The following is a 19,853-nucleotide window of genomic DNA, read 5'->3' as shown; positions in this document are numbered from 1 at the left end:
GCTGGAAACTAGAGAAGAAATTTCAATATCACAGGTTTGTACCTGCACAAGATTAAAAGGGAAGTACTATAAAGAGCACTAAAAACCCGTCCTCAAATAAGCATGTGTCCTATTCCATCACTGCTATTTTTTTATGGCAGTGGTGGTTCAGTGGTTAAGGCTCTGATTTACTACTCAAAATGTCAAGGATTTAAGCCCTCAGCACTGCCCTTGAGCCAGGCACTTAACCCTATCTGCTTCAGGGGTGCCATACCATGGCTGACAATGCGCTCTGAGCCCAGCTTCCTGAAAAGCTGGGATATGTGAAAATTACAATTTCCCTTTGGGATTAATAAAGTACTCAAAAAATCAACCAATTCTTTTTGTCAGTTGTAAATGGTTCTTATGTCCGTCCTTTCCAATGACTGACAAAACAAATAAGTGCCAATACATTGTTGACACACAGGGTCAGGTCAGGGACTGTTTATCCACAATTGGTTGGTTTACCGGATTATAGTAGAGAATGAGTATAGATCCAGCAAATGAACCCTGTAGTATATCTGCTCATTTGGGAGATTTAAAATGTTTCACCGAGCTCTGAAGTCATATCTGTAAGCCCTTCGTTACGAGCACAATAAAATAAATGAGCTGCAAACACAATCACCTTTAATGCAATGTAGTGAGTGTGTAATGCAAAACTTATTGCGAGCTAGTCACCTCCTGTTAATGTCTTACCACTACACCAATTCTCATGTGAGTAAGTAAGGAAATAAGAACAGAAAAAAAAAACAGTGCTGAAGAGGAGAAGGGATGAACATGTGATGTAGGTCTCTGGGAGAAGTTTGCTGATGGAGCAAGTTAGAGCAATGTTTTGATTCTTTAGGTGTTTCTCGTATCTCACATCCAGACCTTGACATTGCAGTTCCCAGACCATGATCTGACCATGATTAGAGGTGTAAAGACTACCTGGAAATCGTACTTGAGTAAAAGTGTAGAACTGCAAAACCCACTCTATTAGTAATTCCAAAATGACTAGTTAATCTTAGAGTATTTGATTTGAACAGTCTTTGTCTTTGACTCGTATTGAACGTAGGTTCAAAGATGCACAAGTTCTCAACACCAAAATACAGCATGTTAGTGAGGTTTTATTTCCAAAAATGCAAATCAAATTTTACACCTTAACACTGCATTAACCATCAACACAACAACCTCTTCAACACGCCAGAATGAAACAAAGATCAAACAAGTCTGGAAAAAAAAAGACAAAGTAGTAAAGCAATCTTTCAAAAAGGAATCTCCAATTAACAAATAAAATGACAGTATCGTGTCACAAAGAACCACTAGTGTTCAATGGACAAATAACATGAAAGTCAATAATCTTTGAATAAAGCAAAAACAAAAATTCAAAGCTGATTGATGCCCCTTTTAGTCTAAAAAAACAACAAAAGTTCATTTTCAACAAAAAGAATTTGGAATCGATTCAAGCTCTTTTTTGGCAAAAAATGAGGCCTGCAGTACAGTCATATTTGTAGCAGGAGGAGTGAAATTCAAATGTTGGAGAAGTGAAGAAAAGAGTGCAAGTATGGTTGATAGAAGGGTATATGCAAGAGTAAAAGGGGAAGTGTATAAGACTGTGGTGAGACCTGCTATGTTGTATGGTTTCGAGACACTTTCATTGACGAAAGGACAGGAGGCGGAGCTACATGAAGGTGCTGCGACTTTGTGACGATGATGCACAGGATTATAAATGTCAGGAAAACCACCAGCCATGCCTCCCTCCAAGGCTCACACTCTCACTCAGCCTCTCCATGCTCTAATCACCTTCACCTGTTCCCCATTTACCTTTTAACTTTATAGGGTCCTGATTCCCCCTTTACTCACTGTCGAATCTACTCGTTGCTAAAATAGATTACCAGGACTGCCTAACACTCGTGTTCATCGTACTTCCATGCTCCTGGCTACGCTTCGGATGAACCGCTCAAGATAAGTTTGTCTTTGCATGTTACGATTCAATAAAGACATTGTGGTTTACTCCTGGTTTCTGACGCCTGGTCTATATCCGTAACAATAAACAGGTTTATAAGAAATTTATTAGAAGAATGCTGAGGATGGAGCGACCAGGAAGAAGGAAAAGAGGAAGGCCAAGGAGAAGGTTTATGGACGTGGTGAGGGAAGACATGCAGGTGGTTTGGTTTAAAGGAGGCAGATGTAGAGGACAGGGGGATATGGAGATGGACGATTCGCAGTGGCAGTTGAAAGAAAAGTAGTAGAAGTTAGTAAAAGTTAGTAGAAAATCTAAGAGATGGAAATCGACAGCATAGGATGCATTGAAACTTGACCCAGGCATTCCAGGGATACCTTAAATTTTTGGACGATGTTTTTATAACTGCACTTCCAAATTGGGCCCAGTGGTAGTCCTAGAGTGTTGGCAGCACTCGTCCCAAATTTGGTCAAAAAGTTTTTTTTTCGGTGGTCCATTATCTTTGTAGTAAATTCTGCAACCTTAAGAAATAAAAAAAAAAATTAAAATTAAAAAAGGATGCAGAAGAACAATAATTGTTTGGAAGAAAAACTTTGGTGCGTGGCCCACTAACGATTCAACGACCCCTGGATGATCAGCATTTAATAAAAACATTAAGCCACAAGAATGCAGAAGTCACTGCACCAAAAGTGGATTATTCTACATATATTCTATATATTTATAAGCTGCTGTTCTGTTAGTTTCATCCTTCGAATCGTTCTTCCTTTGAATCGCCACGTATTTAAAATCATTGATTGCGGTGAATGATTTGCACCATCTGCATCTTTCGTATATAACAGCTATGATCGCATTTGTCTTCTTCCTGTGTATAATCGATAGAGCATTTCCTTTTGGTTAAAACCCTTCCAATGCATTCATTACAAGCAATTTATCACATGCAGCACGGAGAGCAGGAGTTTGCTGTAGACAGGAATATAAGAAACAAATCTATGCGTCTTATCATTAGTGTTAGGGATCGATGGATGTCCAGGAGTGAAATGTAACACCTCATATTTTTATATATTCCTGATATTATTAGGCAACGTGATGTCTGGACATGGGTAAAATCTGGTATTAAATCTTTATGCAGTTTTTTCCTCAGACACGTGATGATATAGTGTGTGTGCGTGCTTTCTACTCATACACATGCACATTACAGCACGGTGAAATTCTTTTTTCAAACATCCCGGCAATTTTACAGTATCCCTGGAGCACAGAGAGTTAAGGGCCTTGCTCAAGAGTTCAACCCTCAACCTTCTGATCAGTAACCCCGAGCCTTAACCACTGAGCAACCACTTCCCCATGCAAAAGAAAAAAAATATGTACATATTTATTTATTAGATTTAATCAGCATCAAGAGAAATGATGGCAAATCGAAGTCTGGAACATCTCGCTGCTTTCACTCAAATTGATACTCTTAAATATTTGTCGCATAAAAGAATCTTTTCAAAATGCTTGAAATTCTTACCCCAAGTAAAAATGAGGTATTCTCATGAGGTAATCTTTTCTATACTGTGGTAGGCATTTCATTGAGGTGTTTTGGATCCAATTCGTTAAACTCCCCTACTTACCGTATCTGGAAGATTTACAAGCGGCATCCACTAGATGGCGTGTCAATGTAGCTTCTTTGTCTAGCCTGCTATTTCATCAAGGACTTACCATGGGGCCTGGGTTGCAACTGTACATTTGCTAGGGGGTCCTAAGATGCAAGATCCTGGTGGGTGCCCCCTCCCCTTCCCTTCCCTAAAACGAGGGGTGTATTACAAGAATAAATACACTACATGCAATGCATATACAGCGTACACCATTTTTGCACCTCTGCACTCTGGTTCTCCTAATATTTTATGCTGTTTTCCAGATTGTTGTCATGATCACAACCTAGAGAATCAGTTTAATCAGTTTAGGAGGGTTTTTCAATTTTTTTTCCTAAAGCACTACCCTTTATAGGAAAACCGTTCAGGTCTATAATAGTACATAATTCTGCAATTGAACACACATTTTTAGATTGTTCTATTCCATTGATAACACAATGTCATATAGTGCTGTGTTACCTCCCCTGTGAGTTATTGCATCATGTGGATTTGAATTCCTGAGGATGTGCCATCTTGTGTACACGTGTTCATGACAAATAAAAATCAGCTTTTAAAGCACAGATTACTGCGAATCATTACTAAGTTGTTCTGACCATTCGACTTTATCTAATTCAACTTCATCTTTGCATTTCTTTTCTTCCCCGTTCTTCCCCATTCGTCATTCATTGGTAGTTCATAAGTCCATATATAAATAGAAGCAATTTGAAAGACAAATTAGCAGGAAAATAAGCATGCAGACATTCAGGTTGTATGTCCTTGTTCTAATTTAATATTTAATATTGTTATAAAGAAAAAACTAAGAAAAACAATGGTAGCATGGGAACAACATAAGAGCAGTGGTGGAAAAAGAACAGAAAGCTGTATTTGAGTAAAAGTAGAGATGCACTCAGTGAAATTTGACTCCAGTAAACGTAAAAGTGCTCCATTTAAACTTTTACTTGAGTAACAGTACAAAAGTATTTGCAAATGTAGTTCAAAACAGAGCGTGCGCTCGACCCTGATTGGTGGATCGCTGTGTGTTTGACCAGTTTTTATCCTCATAAATAAAAAGGAACAACTGATTTCGCAAAATGTAGTTAAGTGAAAAGTACGATATTGACTTTGAAATGTAGTGAAGAATAGAGTAAAGAATATAGAGTAATAAATATAAAGTACAGATACTTTCACGAAAAAGCTACTTTACGAATTACATTCACAGCATTAGTCAGATGCTTCTATCTAGAGTGACTTACAACTGAGCAGGTGAGCATTAAGGGCCTTGATCAAAGGCCCAGCAGTTGAGGACTGGTGGAGGACTGCTGGGATTTGAACTCATGACTTTCCCAGGCAAAGTCCAATGGCTTAACCACTAAGCTACCCCCCTCCCCCTCTCCCCTGCCCCTTCCCACATTTAATTCCTTAATGTGCACCAGTGCATAAGAGAAAGTAAAATAGAATGGATTTGGGTGACATTGATTTTGATACAACAATTCAATAACATTATTATTATATTCCTGTGGTTATGCCACTGAAACACTTTCTTTTTGATTAAAAACCTCATAATGAATGTAATACAGGCAATTCAGCACTTTTAATGAGATTTGCAGATTTTAGGACAGATTTTTGCAGAATGCTGACACGAAGGTTCAGTATTGAAGCAAGCAAAGGAAAGTGTTTTCCTCCTCGGTTTAACCCTTTAATTAAAGAAATACACGTCTTTTATTACAGCACCGACACGCATATTTAACAAACACTGAATTAACATAGAGAAGAATTTAGATGAAAATGTTAAAGTGCAGTTGCAGATGCACCATATAAGCAAAAGTTTGTGGACACCTGACCATAAGATTAGTATGTGCTTTCTGGGCATCCCATTCCACATTCAGTCCTCATTAGCTGTTATATTACTCTTCTGGGGTGTATATATATAATACTAATATATTACCTCTTCTGGGAAGATGTCCCACTAGATTTTATAGTGTGCTTGTGGAGATTTATTTGAGATTCATTCAGCTATATGGGTGTTAGTAACGTTTGGTGCTGATGTAGGTGAGGTGAGGAGGCCTGGGGTATCAGTTTTCACATTCATAATGTTCAATTGGTTTGAGAGCTCTAAAGCAGGAGATCTTTCACTCCAACCCTTGTAAAGCATATCTTCATGGACCTGGATTTGTGCACAGGAGCACTGTCATGCTGGAACAGGTTTGGGTCTCCCAGTCGAAGGGTACTTAATGATTTAATTCTATCCAGATTTGCAAAACAGAGCTTAAAATTATGTGTGTGTGTGTGTGTGTGTGTGTGTGTGTGTGTGTGTGTGTGTGTGTGTGTGTGCGTGTGCGCGCGCGCGAGTGTATGATCGATGAGTAACTGTGGTCGATGTTTCTCTTTCAGCTCACACCAGGACCTACTTTCCCAAGCAAGGTAACTTCACACGGCCAATCACAAAGTCTTTCTCTGGCCAGTCAACATGTCTCATTAATCTTCGTCTACTCAGACATGTCCTGTTTCTGCTTAACTGTCTGGCTAAGTGTGTGTATGTGTGTGTGTGTAAATGTGTGTGTAAGTGTGTATGTGACTGGAGGTTAAGCTGAGTGATTAAAGGCCACTGGTCAGGGTGTCTGTCAGGGTGACATGCATCATGGAAGCAGCAAGCATGAGTTTCTGGCCTGATTGGAAGGGGGAGGTGAGACGGAGAAGGCGACAGATGGAGGGAACGAGACAGATGGAAAAAAAAAAAAAAATGAGTACAACAATTTAGAACCTAACTGGTCCATTTTTTTTAGCAGATTCCTGCCCTTATTGCTTATTGCTTAGCGCTTTCATCTCTGTGCTTTTGCAACATGTTGGCTTGCAGTACTTTGACATTTCACTGAGATTCAGCCATTTTATAAAGGTTACCAATGATGTACATGAACCTAGACATATACACGTGTATAAATAGACTCCTGTGAATATTATCCGTATTTTCGAAACCGTCTGAAACAAAACAGATCAAAATTTCCACTCTGAGAGCATCTGAGCTTTAGAATGTTTCCCCTGAACTTGATGCAATTCTGAATTACGTCAATCAAACATGCGTTGTATTTCCAAAAGTATTGGAACACCTGACGTTTCCAACTATATGGGTTATTGTCCAAACTGTTACCACAATATGGTTGCTTTAGATGCGTAGGAGACTCAAATCTGTTCCAGCATGACAATGCCCCTGTGCACAAAGCCAGCTCCTTGAAGATATGGTTTAAATAGGTTGAAATGGAAGATGCTATAAAGATCTGACCTCAACCCTATTAAACACCTTTGGGATGAATTGGAACACACCCCAGGCCTCCCCACCTCAACCTACACCAGTACCTTACTTTACCTACACCCTTGTAGGTGAATGAGCACAAATCTCCACAAAATCTAGTGGAACATCTTCACAGAAGGCTAATTATAACAGCAGATAAGGACTAAATGTGGAATGGGATGTTCAGAAATTACACACCAATCTTATGGTCAGGTGTCCACAAACTTCTGCCATATAGTGTCTCAGATGTGTAAGCTTTTGAGCTGCTGATATTTATTGATAGAGACTTCAAAGCAAGCTGTGGATACGGACGTCTTCCAAATTTCGTAAAATGTAAAACAAAATTAACTAGCAAATAAACCATAAGTATTTGATTTGCACTCAACAAATTGATTAGATATGAGTAACTAAGTTAACTATTAACTATTAATAAGTTTATACTGTTTTTATTATTATTATTATTCCTACTATTATTATTAGGATCCAGGCACTGAAGGTACATAAGCACCTAATTGTAAAATTTGGCCCACTCATTGGGTAAGAAATGTTCTTACCCAATTAGTAATGGCAAAATTTTGACCATCAGATTTGTCCACCATTTACCACATTTGGTTCACGTCATCTTGGGACCAGTCTAAACAAAAGTAACCAAAGAAACTATGATTTTTAAGGCCATGCACTCATATCAGACGGGTAAACTCGTCAAACAATAAGGATGATAGGCTGTAGGTAATGCCAGGTGCAAACAACGATTTGTATAGTCCTTTGCGATTGTTGTTTGTCAGACTGTACGAACATGATTCCCATGTCACACTGTAGGATCTCAGTTTCATCATTTCAGACTGTACGAGAGTCAAAAGCTGATGCACACAAGTAAAAAGATTTACGTTATTGATCCGTGACGCGTTCAGACCCGTTTTTTCTGATGGTCGCTGGCAGCCAACAAAAACAATCTGTATTGCTGATTTAGTAAAACGTCCTACAAACACTCCATTCTTTCCAAAAAGTTTCTCTTCTTGCTTGAATGTCCACCTGATTCGTTTAGACATTTTCCCGGAGCTGGTTTTAAGTTGTCGCGATGATTGCGTCATCAGGTTTGGCGCTCCTAGTGGTTCTCGGTTTGACGGTCATTGTAGGAGAAGTTACACTGAAGGAAAGAGTCTGAAATCTTAATTCATCTGAGGGGAAAAAAATTGCAACGTCTTCATCAACTGTCAGTAACCAAACCAGCAACTAAAGACTTCAGATTTTAGCCTAGAACTATTTGAGATTTTTGACCAAATGGTGGCTAAAATTGCACAGTGTGCAGTAATACTTTCGCATATCATCCTTAGACTTGATCTTCAGGATTATATCCTTAAATCCTAATGTCCTGATATTCCACCAAAAATTATTAGAGCATCCATCATTTTGTATTCTGAAAATTTGTGCCAAATTTTAAGTTTGACATTCCTACGTCAATACCGGGGTAAACTGAAGTGAATGCCCATCAGCATCTCAATTTCAAGAGTATTTACTGTTTGCCACTTTGAAATTAATTTCAACTAGTTTCTTCTTCTTTCATTCCATTGGCTAGCTCATTATGGAAAAACTTTAAAATTAAAAGAAAATTTAAAGAAGCAAACTTAAGGGCACTAAACTTAAAAAGATCTACTTTTATACAACTTTATAGCTTCTTTGAGACAATATCCATTGTTAAACGTGCTCAAAAAATACAAATGAATTGAATTGAACTAGCTTGCCAATTGTATGTTTAGTTAACATTAAAAAGTGGCTATTGTACCCATGAGCGCTCAGTTGTATAAATGATAAAGTTGTAAATCGCTCTGGTTAAAGCTGTCTGCCGAATTCCATAAATGTAAAAAGAATGTAACAAATAAACCTGCTAGCTAGGTGTATTCCTGAAGGCTTAGCTACTTCCTCATACCATCACAAGGAGTTTTTTCCTTGCCACTTTAGCTACTGGTTTGCTTACTTATGTGGATAATTTGGTTATGCAAATATAAGGGATTTACTCATATGGACTGATTTGTAAAATGAATATTCATATTTGTAATTTTTTTAACTATACGGATAAAATTAAATTGAATTTTATTGTCCTGTCTCAGCAACTGCAATTTTATTGGTTTGTTACCTGGTTGTGTTCACCTGTTCCGAGTTTATTGAGTAATACTTGAAACAAGTGACTTTTACTCGCTTACACTTTTGTTTAATTTTGTTCTCTATAGTTACTCAGCGGGGCTGGTGGAAGCCTACTGGTTAGGGCATTGGACTTTTGACCCGGGGGTTGTGGGTTCGAGTCCCGGTCATACCAAGTTGCCAAGCTTAACCCCCCATGGGTGCTTAGTTGTGGGAACGGGGAAAAAGTACTCCATGGAAGGTCCTTTTTGGCTGGCAACCCGACCTCGTAATGAAACTGTTATGAAAATGGCAAGTAAGCCATCAAACCCTTGCTGCCCAATGTGCCTTATGGCATGGGGGGAATTTAAAAAGGATAATAATAAATAGTCACTCAGTACGGGACACTGTTATTGGAAAACTTCCCACAGACAAAATCAGGACACTGATGAAGAGTAGCCCATAGGGACACACTGTGCAGTGAGTTTTGATGGAAAGACGAGAGGGACGTGAGACATTATGCATAATAAAATGGGACTACAGTCAGTAATTGGACACGTGGATAGTGGGGGGAACCTGATAAACCAGCTTCTCTGTGTTTACTGTGTGTGCATATGTGTGTGTTTGTTCAGAGAGCAAATAAGCAATGCTTCAACTAGCAAACAGATCAGACCGTATGGAGCGTCCTGCAGGGAGAGTTCCTCCTCAGTCTCCTGTTTGGTGTGCGTGTATGCTTAAATGTTTTTGCACTTTCCCAATTTAAGCCTAAAATCAATATCTGTGCAGGAGGCAGCTATGTGTATGCACTTGTTTAACCGCTCATCCCATATCTCTCTCTTTTTTTCTTTCTCTCTCTCTATCTCTCTCTCTCTCTCTTTCTCTCTCTTTCTCTCTCTCTTTTTCTCTCTCTCTTTGTATCTTTCTCTTAGTCTCTCTTTCTCTCTCTCTCTCTCTCTCTCTCTCTCTCTCTCTCTCTATATATATATATATGTGTGTATTTATTACGTCAGTCTACATGATGTCCTGTGTGACTAATCCCAATCACATTCTTATCTAGACCCGGAGCGTAGTGGTGGTCACATGATCTCCACAGATGACCTGGAGTACCCACGCGAGTACCGGAGCCTAGGAAATGGAGCACGCCGCTTCTCCAACGTGGGTCTCGTGCACACATCTGAGCATCGGCACACGGTGATGGCGGCTCAGAGCCTCGAGGCACTCAGCAACCTGCACAAAGCCGAGTTGGAGCGCAAACGTGACGCCTTCATGGATCACCTGAAGAACAAGTACCCACCTCAGCACTCCCTCCCTCCATCACCGTCTCCATCCCACGGCAGCATGAGGGGAAGCTCGGAGAGGAGCGCACGGGAGCAGGTACACTTTTCCCAAATTATTCATGTTTTCCAATATAAAATTTTCCAATTAGAATTTCCATGATTAATTTTTCATAAAAAAAATCACGATTTACAAAAGATTTATTTATTGCTCAAGTGCAATTTCTTCAAATGAACCCTAAAATTTTTGCAGTTAAACAATGTTTATATGATTTTTAAAGAATGTGATTTAGATTTGTGCATTTTTACATATAATTCAGTCATTGCATTCCGTGCAATATTTTTCACATCATTTTTTTTCCTTTTAATAAGAGATTTCCATCTCATTTCAATCCTTGCATAATTTTTTTTCTCCAAATGTTTCATTTATTTTCAAGAATTTCTCTGATTTTATTTATTTATTTTCATGTGATTTTTAAAAAAATATTATTAATATTTAACATGCATTGAAAAAAATTTTCATTTTTCCTTTTCTGATTTTTTTCAACATTTTCCTTTTATGCCCCATGTGATTAATGTATTATGTAAATGCACTTAAACAAGCTCATTAATAAAAAACCTGAGAATTGCACTTGCTCTCAGGATGCTTGGAAAACGAATGAACATCATGTGACCAATCAGACTGGAGAAATCTATGATGTAAAACATCTCAGAAAGACAAAAAGAAAAACAAAGCTCCAAACATACAGTACTGTATGTGGTTGAAATTTGTCTTGACTTGAAAGCTAGGACGATCTTATGATGATGATATTTGCACCCTTACTCACAAAAGAGTGTCCTCATTTATTCTCGTTAAGAAAAAAATTTACTGATTACAACTCGATTTAAAAACTATTATGTAAAAATGCACTGATTGTAGCGCTTCATTTAAATATGCTGACTCTGGCGATTTGTAACTTTTGCACCAGGAAGTAGTCACGTATTAAATATTTCGAAAATATCTGATTAAAGGTTGATAGAAGAAAATGTTCACACAAAAGTATTCAAATTTCAGTTTAACTGATGAACTTTGAGAAATAGAACTAAACATTTGAACGTTTTCTTTTTAATGGAATTTCCTACAAAAGTCACATGAGGCATAAATTCAGATCGTTCCTGTAGTTCTGTTCAATTAAAAAAACACTAGCTGCAGCTAAAGATGGTTTCACATGAACTGTCCAAACATGCATGAGGATACTGTGGATGGTTCCATTCAAAAACCATGAAGAACCGCGAAGGACCATGGATTTGAATAGTGCACATTTGCTAACTTAAACAATCATGGAACTGTAATGAATCGACATTCGGGGCGTCCCCCAGATGGGGACGATTTCCATTTTTGATTCTGGTTCCTCTCAAGTTTTTTCCTCATGAAGCTTCCTTGCTATTGTCACCACTGGTTTACTCATAAGTGATACATTTCCAAAGTGGTATCAAAAGATTTTGTAACAAAAAAACAGATGGCAGCACAAGGCTGCACAGTCACAGGGAGCACCGGGCTTCATAATAATTCAGGACTTCTGATGCATCCACCCTACTTGCCAGATTTGGCTCCTGCGGACTTCGCCCTCTTCCAGAAGATGAAGATCCCGATTGGCTTTTTGACACCATTGCGGATATCCAGCATGAAGGTGCTTAAAACGTTTCAAAAAGAACGCTTCCAGGACACATTCCACAAGTGGCGGGAACGCTGGGAGCACTGTATTGCTGTGCGAGGGGAATATTTTGAAGATGATCGTGTGTAAACATAGATTAATAAAGTACTTTCTTGTAAAGAGAAATAGGCTCGAAACTTTTTGATACCACCTCGAATAGGGAGTCATTTATGACACAAAAATTGTGATAATTAAATTAAAATCTAATTTTTATTAAATAAATTGAATATCACAGCTTTGTGTTTCTGATCGGTGTTCATTTAGAATCCCATATTAAACCGAACCATAGATTAGATTGTAAATGTATGGAATTTATACATATTTAATGTCAGAGCCATGCATTTACATTTAAGTCCAATACTCACCCCGAAACTCCTGATAATCCACTGATACCAACGTCAATTCTATGGAAGTTATTCGATTTATAATCTAGAAGAACACTGGTTCTCATTGGTTGCTTTGACCTCACAAAGGGGGTGGTGCTTCCTATATTATTAGGGAAGATTCTTGTTATGTATAAATGAAGACAAATTTTTTTTAACTAGGCTACGCTTTTTGTTGTTGTTTGTTTAAACGTGCTCATGGACACGCTATTTGACTCAGCTAACAGTTAATTACCTGCGTTGCCTTTCGGTAAGTGGATAAAGTCGGCGCTCGAGGTGTTATTTCTTGCCTTAAACTCTAATTTAAGAGAGCGATGCGGCGGCACTTTAATCCTTTAAGCAGTCGAGCTGTCTTGTCTGTACACCTTGTTCTAAAAAGTTCAGCTTCCTCAAAGTTGCTCATCATCTCATCAATCGCTAACTAGCCAAGACGCCGAGACTCCTTGGTGAGATCATATGGCTCCAATGCATTCTGGGATTTCGAGGTTTGAGCTTTAAACAAAGCCTAATGTGACAGCACACATTTTTGTTGCTACACTACAATTAATTTCGAGTCTAAAAATGTTTCAGCGTGGAGTTTTCATTACTTGGACTTCAAACTTGTCCTGACTTGATGCATATGATGATGGATTATTAGAGTGTATGTTACACAATATGGGCAAAAGTTTGTGGACAACCTGATTATAAAATTTTCATGATTTTTAAACATCCCATTCCATATTTAGTCCTCATTTGCTGTTATAATAACACTACTCTGGGAAGTAGTGGGTTACACTAGATTTTGTGTGATTTGTGTGAGATTCACGTAGCCACAAGGGTGTGGGTAAAGACAGGTACTGATGTAGGAGATTTGAGCAGCGTCATGTGGTTCCACGCTAATATGTTGAGTAATTTCTACAATTAACAATGTACAGTATTTGTATGAACAAAAGAATTTTGACCAAATTTCTTTGAGGAAATACAAACCTTTCAAGATTTGTCGTTATTAGTTATTTGCATATTTTCCTTAATAAAGTTTTTACATTATGAATTGTTCAGTAGGTGAACAGTTTTTTATTGATTTTATTTACTTTAACTACTTTTTCCACAAGTCGAAAACTTAAATAATCACAAGCATTTTCTTATCTTAACTAGCAAAAAAATTGTGAAACAACTTCACAGGTCCTCAGAAACAGTTAAAAGACAACTAAGAATATTTGTTAATAGTAAACGTTTTTAAAAAATAGGTCTTACAATATGCAACTGCCCTCAAATATTGTGATAAATAATTTCACTTAAAAAATTCATACAAAAAATGAAATGTTTGTATTAAACCCAGTTGTTGATATTTTAATGATAAAACATTAAAAACGGGCCTCAGAATTTCAAATTCACGGTCCCTAAAAGCAATAAAACTACAATCTGCACAAGATAGACTGAAGATAGGACTTCAAAAAGCTACATTTTGGTTCCATCAACAAAGATTCGTGCTTTGCGCTTTCGTCTGTTTTCCATCCCGTTCTTTTCCGTTGCTCCGCCTCCTCGTCAGCATCTACAGTATACTCCAAATTTGATTGGTTTTCACGTTTTACTCAACAATGTTAATTTGCCCAAACAAACACATTGTTAAACTGACAGTATTACATTTTAGTAGAAACATCATAGTCAACTAGTCAACTATTTTGCAGAAGGAGATGTTCCATTCCAACCCATGTAAAGCAGATCTTCATAGATCTGCACAGGAAGGGCATTTTGATGCTGGAACAGGTTTGGGTCTCCTAGTTCAAATGAAGAGAAATTTCATTCCACCACATCCAGAAAAATCCTATACAATTGTGTGCCTCCAACTTTGTGGGAACAGTTTGCTGAAGAACCACATGTGGATGGAAAAGTCAGGTGTTCCAAAACTTTTGTCTATATAGAATCCAGCATGAAGGTGCTTGACACGTTTCGGAAAGAAGACTTCCAGGACACATTTCAGAAGTGTCAGGAACGCTGGGAGCACTGTATTGCTGTGTGAGGGGAATATTTTGAAGATGATAGTGTGTAAACATAGATTAATAAAGTACTTTCTTGTAAAGAGAGAGATAGTCTCGAAACTTTTAGATGCCACCTCGAATAGTGGAGTCATTTATGACACTAAAATTGGGATAATTCAATTAAAATCAAATTGTATTGAAATAAATTGAATATCACAGCTTTTTGTTTCTAATCGGTGTTTAATTGACAATTGTGTGCCTCCAACTTTGTGGGAACAGTTTGCTGAAGATCCACATGTGGACTGAAAAGTCAGGTGTTCCAAAACTTTTGTCCATACAGGAAATCCTCATCCACATTTCACTCCTCCTTTTCTTTCTTTTTTGTCCTACACCCTTGTTTGTTTGCTGTTCATCTTTTCTGTCTGTTGTCACAAGTGCAGGATGAATAAATAAGTGTGTGTGTGTGTGTGTGTGTGTGTGTGTGTGTGTGTGTGTGTGTGTGTGTGTGTGTGTGTGTGTGCGAGCAAGTGACACTGAGCGAGCGGCTGAGTGAGAGACAGGTGGAGTCCACGGTTGCCATGGCGACATTGCCCTTATTTGGAAGCTGGTAATATCATATTGCAAAGGTCAGGTGGAGAGAGAGAGAGAGAAAGAAAGAAGGAAAGGTAGATAGAGAAAGAGAGAGACGGTGGAGGAAAAGGAACGCTGCTTGGATTAGTATTGTTGCAACAACAACAACAACAAAAAACCCAGGTAAAGGAATTGCAGGAATACTGCTGGAATACTGCTGGGAATGGTTTTATGGAAAGGATGAGGGGAAGAGAAGAGGGAGGGCAGGGAAGCGTGGGAATGGGAGGACGAGTGCGGCAGTGTGTAAAGAAGGAAGAGGGGAGTTAATTAGCCCAGTGCGTCTCTCACTCACACACACACACACACACACACCTCCCTTCTTCTTCACTCCACCTCCACCACCACACACACACACTCTAGTGCGGAAGAGTTAAAGCAGCCAAGCAGCAGCCTGCCGATGTGGTAATGAATTAAATAAATGCCGCCGCTGGGAGAGAGAGAGAGAGAGAGAGAGAGAGAGAGAGAGAATGTGTGTTTTGGGGGCAGCTTGACTGACGCTCTCGCTGACTGAAGGCATCCAGGCGGCTGTAATGTGTGTGTTTGTGTGTACACACACATACAGGTGCAGGTAAGAGTGTGTATGAGGGTGTTCTTGTTAGAGTGGTCGTCGTGGAGACCAGATGCAGGTGCATTGTGGTTGGGGATTCATGCTACATTTGTGAATGTGTGTGTGTGTGTGTGTGTGCGTTTGTATACGAGAGAGAAAGAGAGACTGCTTTGCATGCAGGTCATGTGCCACGCGCTTGTTCTGTCCTCCTGTTAGCAGCTGTTTCGTACACTGGATATTCAGTGCGCGCGCGCGTGCGTCTGTGTGTGTGTGTGTGTGTGTGTGTGTGTGTGAGAGAGAGAGATAGAGAGAGAGAGAGAGAGAGAGAGAGAGAGAGAGAGAGAGCGCTCTCCTGCACCAAGTTGACACATGTTACTTAGTTAGATCAGGTGCAGCTGGTGTGTAATGTTCAGCCCAAAACAACTGTGTGTGTGTGTGTGTGTGTGTGTGTGTGTGTGTGTGTGTGTGTGTGTTTCTATATCCTGGTTAGGACCAAATGTCCCCACAAGAGTAGGAATATCTGACCTTCGGTTGGTGCCCACAAGGAAAGCTGCTTTTGTGTGTGTGTGTGTGTGTGTGTGTGTGTGTGCTGACCAAACTCTTCCATCCAGCTGCAGGTCAAATGGCTAATTTTTCCCTACAGTGCGTTACACGGTTACTAGGCAACAGGAGACGCCAGCAGTTGGCTGAAAATGACATCACCAGGCTGGAAGCTCTCGCACACACACCCGGCGCACACACACACACACACACACACACACACACACACACACACACACATGCAGTTGAACTCCTGTGTAAAAGTGTGTGTCACAGGTATCTTGCATTACTGTGTTTGCTTAGGCTTTGGGTTGCAGGGAGTCAGTGCTCCTCACTAATGGACAAAAGTTTGTGGACACCAATCCATATGACTTTTGACCACCCCATTCCACATTTAGTCCCCATTTGCTGTTATATTAACCTCAACTCTTCTGGGAAGATGTTTCACTAGATTTATGGAGACTTATGGAGATTTCTGCTCATTCAGCCATTAGTAAAGTCAGATACTGATGTAGGTGAGGAAGTCTGGGGGGCAGTCAGCATTCCAATTTATCATGTAAAATAAGGTTGAGATCAGAGCTCTATAGCAGGAGATCTTCCACTCCAACTCGTATAAAGCGCATTTTCATAGAACTGGTTTTGTGCCTCATCAGTCATGCTCGCGCTTCCAAAAACATCCTATACAATTGTGTGCTTCCGACTTTGTGGAAACAGTTTGGCAACTAAACTGGGAAAGTCAGGTGTCCCAATACTTTTGCCCATAAAGTGTATTACAGAACTACTTTTGGGTGAGGTGGAGGATACTAGTATAGTTCAAAACGGACAAGGGGATATGAATGTCAAACTAGTTTTTAACAAATTAAAGTTCAATAACAAAAAAAGTATAAAATTAATTTAAAAAAATCTACAAACTTTGACATGAGTCTAATGTGAGTTTAAAAAAATTCTTATAATGTAATTTATAATATAATATAATATACATTTATATTTGATAATGAGCAAAATTGCAGAATTCAGACAGTGAGCGCACACCTCTCTTGCCGTCTCCAGCTTTCTTTCTTTTTTTTAACCCTTTGCATTATTTTTTATTTATTTATTTATTTTACTTAGTAAGGGATACGATTTCAAATGTACTTAAGTACAACACTTCAAACAAAACATACTTAAGTAAAAGTAGAATTACAGATTTACAGATCTTTAAAATGTAGAAGTAAACAAAATACCTGCTCAATTACAGTAACGCCAGTAAATAAAATGTGTTACTTTCCTCCTCTGATGAATTTGCTTTAACACATGATAATTTCCATAGTAACAACAAAGATAGCGTTGTCGATATTGTAAATTCTTCTGTGTAGCAAAAAAAGATAAAAAAAAAAAGAGAATGGTGAGGGAACGACTCGTTATAGCTGCTGTAATACAATAAATTGTATGTATTTGGGACACCATACACCTCAATGGTCATCTCAGGAACGGGACAGGGCCGTGAGAGGGCAGGATTACATCTTAGATGGGAAGCTAGCCTGTCACGAACTTACATATTTTTTATGGTTGGTGGAAGGAAACCTGAGAACTTGAAGGAAAACCTGAATGAACAAAAGATTTCACACAATATTTCACACAAATAGTAACCCAGGATGGAGGAACTCTGCATGGTTGGACTCTGGAGCTGTCCAAAAAAATCCAATCCAATCACTCATAACAATAGAAATGAGGAAAATAATTCTGAATTCCAATCGGATTTTCTAAGGAACCTTTATGGAAGTTTCTTCAAAGACTCCTTTGAGGAGGTTTATGGTGATTTGGAACTGAATAATGGGACTTAATAGCTAGTACCACATGCTTTCTCACAATTTAGTTTTTCTCTAATTAATAGTCTTTGCTTTCTCTGGGGTTCCTTTTGGAATTTTGTCTGCTGGGTCAAGTTCCTGTGGGTTTCCTCCAGGTTCTGCAGATGCCTGTAACCTCCCTAAAACCAAGGTGTTAGGTGGATGGGCTCCGCTAAAAATAAAATAATTATCGGGAAGTAATGGTTTCTTGCTGTAGGTTTGAGTTTAATTTGCCTCTTCTGACTCCCGAAGGCATCCTGGATATTTTGTTGGTGTCTTCTAGGTAGGAGGACCATACATTTTTAATGATGTACCATGTTCTACCCTGGAAGGAAACCTATAGGAGTCCATAAGTGTACATTGAACTATAATAATGAACGATAAACTCTGCTTGATATTCAATGTCCCCGCGACCCGAATTACGGATAAGCGGGAGAAGATGAAATAAAATGATGAGATGATGATATTCAATGTATCTGAATGGGAATCCCATGAGCAGCTTTAGAATAAAAAAACTATTAACCATCTAAAGAAGTGCAAAGGAACTCTTTGCTGCAAATACAGATCAGTTTGACCTTGCATGCATATGCATACGCAGTCGCTACATGAGCAGCATTGATGAAATCTACTGTATATAATCGTAATGTACAGTGTATACTGTATATTTGTTTGTGGGGCAGGGGTGGGTTGAAAAGGACTTTGGGCAACAGTGGAATAATGCTTCATTAGTTACTTTTGGTGGTTGGAAAGATTAGATTTAACATGCGATCTACACAGATCAGGCATAGCATTGACATTATACCATTGTGTACATTACATAACAAGTGAATTACACTGATTATCTCTTCTTCATGGCATCTGTTAGTGGGTGGGATGTATTAAGCAGCACATTGTTTCATCACAGTTGATGTGTTAGAAGCTGAAAAAATGGGCGAGCGTAAGGATTTGAGCGAGTTTGACAAGGACCAGATTGTGACGTCTAGACGACTGGGTCAGAGCATCTCCAAAACTGCAGCGCTTGTGGGCTGTTTTTCGGGGTTGCAGTGGTCAGTATCTGTCAAAAGTCTGAAGTCTAAGGAAGGAACAGTAGTGAACCGGCGACAGGGTCATGGACGGCCGAGGCTTATTGATACACGTGGGCAGCAAAGGCTGGTCCGTGTGGTCCGATTTAACAGACGAGCTCCTGTAGCTCAGACTGCTGAAGAAGTGAATGCTGTTAATGCTCGAAGGGTCAGGACTGTTTTGGCAGCAAAAAGGGGGCCAACACAATATTAGGCAGGTTATTATAATGTTATGCCTGATTGGTGTATGTGTTAACTGGGTAAATAAACCGTTGTGTATACAGTGTGACTCATAAAATTGCAAAATGACAAATAGGAAGTTGAATGGTTTAAATTATAAATTGCAGACTTAAGGTCCTCTAGTCTTCTATGCCTCACGGTTAACAGTAAACTTGCCATCAGCACAGGGGGCTAATTTATCTTTCTTCTAGCGAAGATGCCAGATTCAACTCCGTTTCCTGTTTTTTTCCATGCTACGTTTATCATAAGGACAATCGTAGACTAATTTCCCTACCAAACCTTCTGCCATTGTTGTTGCGTGTTGTTCAGGTCCTGACAATGGCATCACTGCAGTGTACTCGACCCCTACTGAGAGAAATATATGCTTTTAAAAACGAAAACATATCACTGTGGACATGGCCTTATTTACTGTATTTAATTATTTATTTATTTTTAACCTTAGTGCATGTACTGCTTCATGTGTCGCTGGTTAATAGTGTATGGTTCGAGTTAAACAAATACCCTCGTTTTTTACGCTTGCATGTTGGAGCCCAGGAGAAGTTTGATGCGTGCATTAAGTCATTTCCCGCAGTAAAAGCTGCATTGAAAGAGGCCAGATAGGACTGGCTTTCTCAGTCTCCATGTGCTCTGATACCTGATAAGCAAGCCGAACAGGCGCAGGACACAATGCAACAAGCCAAGGATGATTGAGTTACATCTGACCTTGGTTCCTACTTTTAGAGAAAA

The 19,853-nt window shown here is 39.0% G+C and overlaps 1 protein-coding gene across 19 annotated transcripts in view; it reads left to right on the top strand.

Moving 5' to 3' along the window:
* srcin1a (SRC kinase signaling inhibitor 1a) overlaps positions 1 to 19,853 on the top strand; it is a 170,860-nt gene that overhangs the window by 87,638 nt on the left and 63,369 nt on the right. For 8 of the 19 annotated variants that reach the window (XM_083567224.1, XM_083567225.1, XM_083567223.1 and 5 more), the window contains exons 2-3: positions 5,962 to 5,991; positions 10,032 to 10,348. In XM_083567224.1, the coding sequence (XP_083423350.1) occupies positions 5,962 to 5,991; positions 10,032 to 10,348 (347 nt within the window). Of the gene's footprint in view, positions 1 to 5,961; positions 5,992 to 9,708; positions 9,774 to 10,031; positions 10,349 to 19,853 lie in introns of those variants that run through there. The other 11 variants (XM_083567228.1, XM_083567220.1, XM_083567227.1 and 8 more) reach the window with 2 other exon arrangements.

This window comes from Silurus aristotelis (assembly GCF_946808225.1).
Source record: "Silurus aristotelis genome assembly, chromosome: 17".
Classification (NCBI taxonomy): Eukaryota; Metazoa; Chordata; class Actinopteri; order Siluriformes; family Siluridae; genus Silurus; species Silurus aristotelis.
The sequence above is the reverse complement of the archived record's forward strand: the minus strand, read 5'-3'. Positions and strand labels throughout refer to the sequence as shown.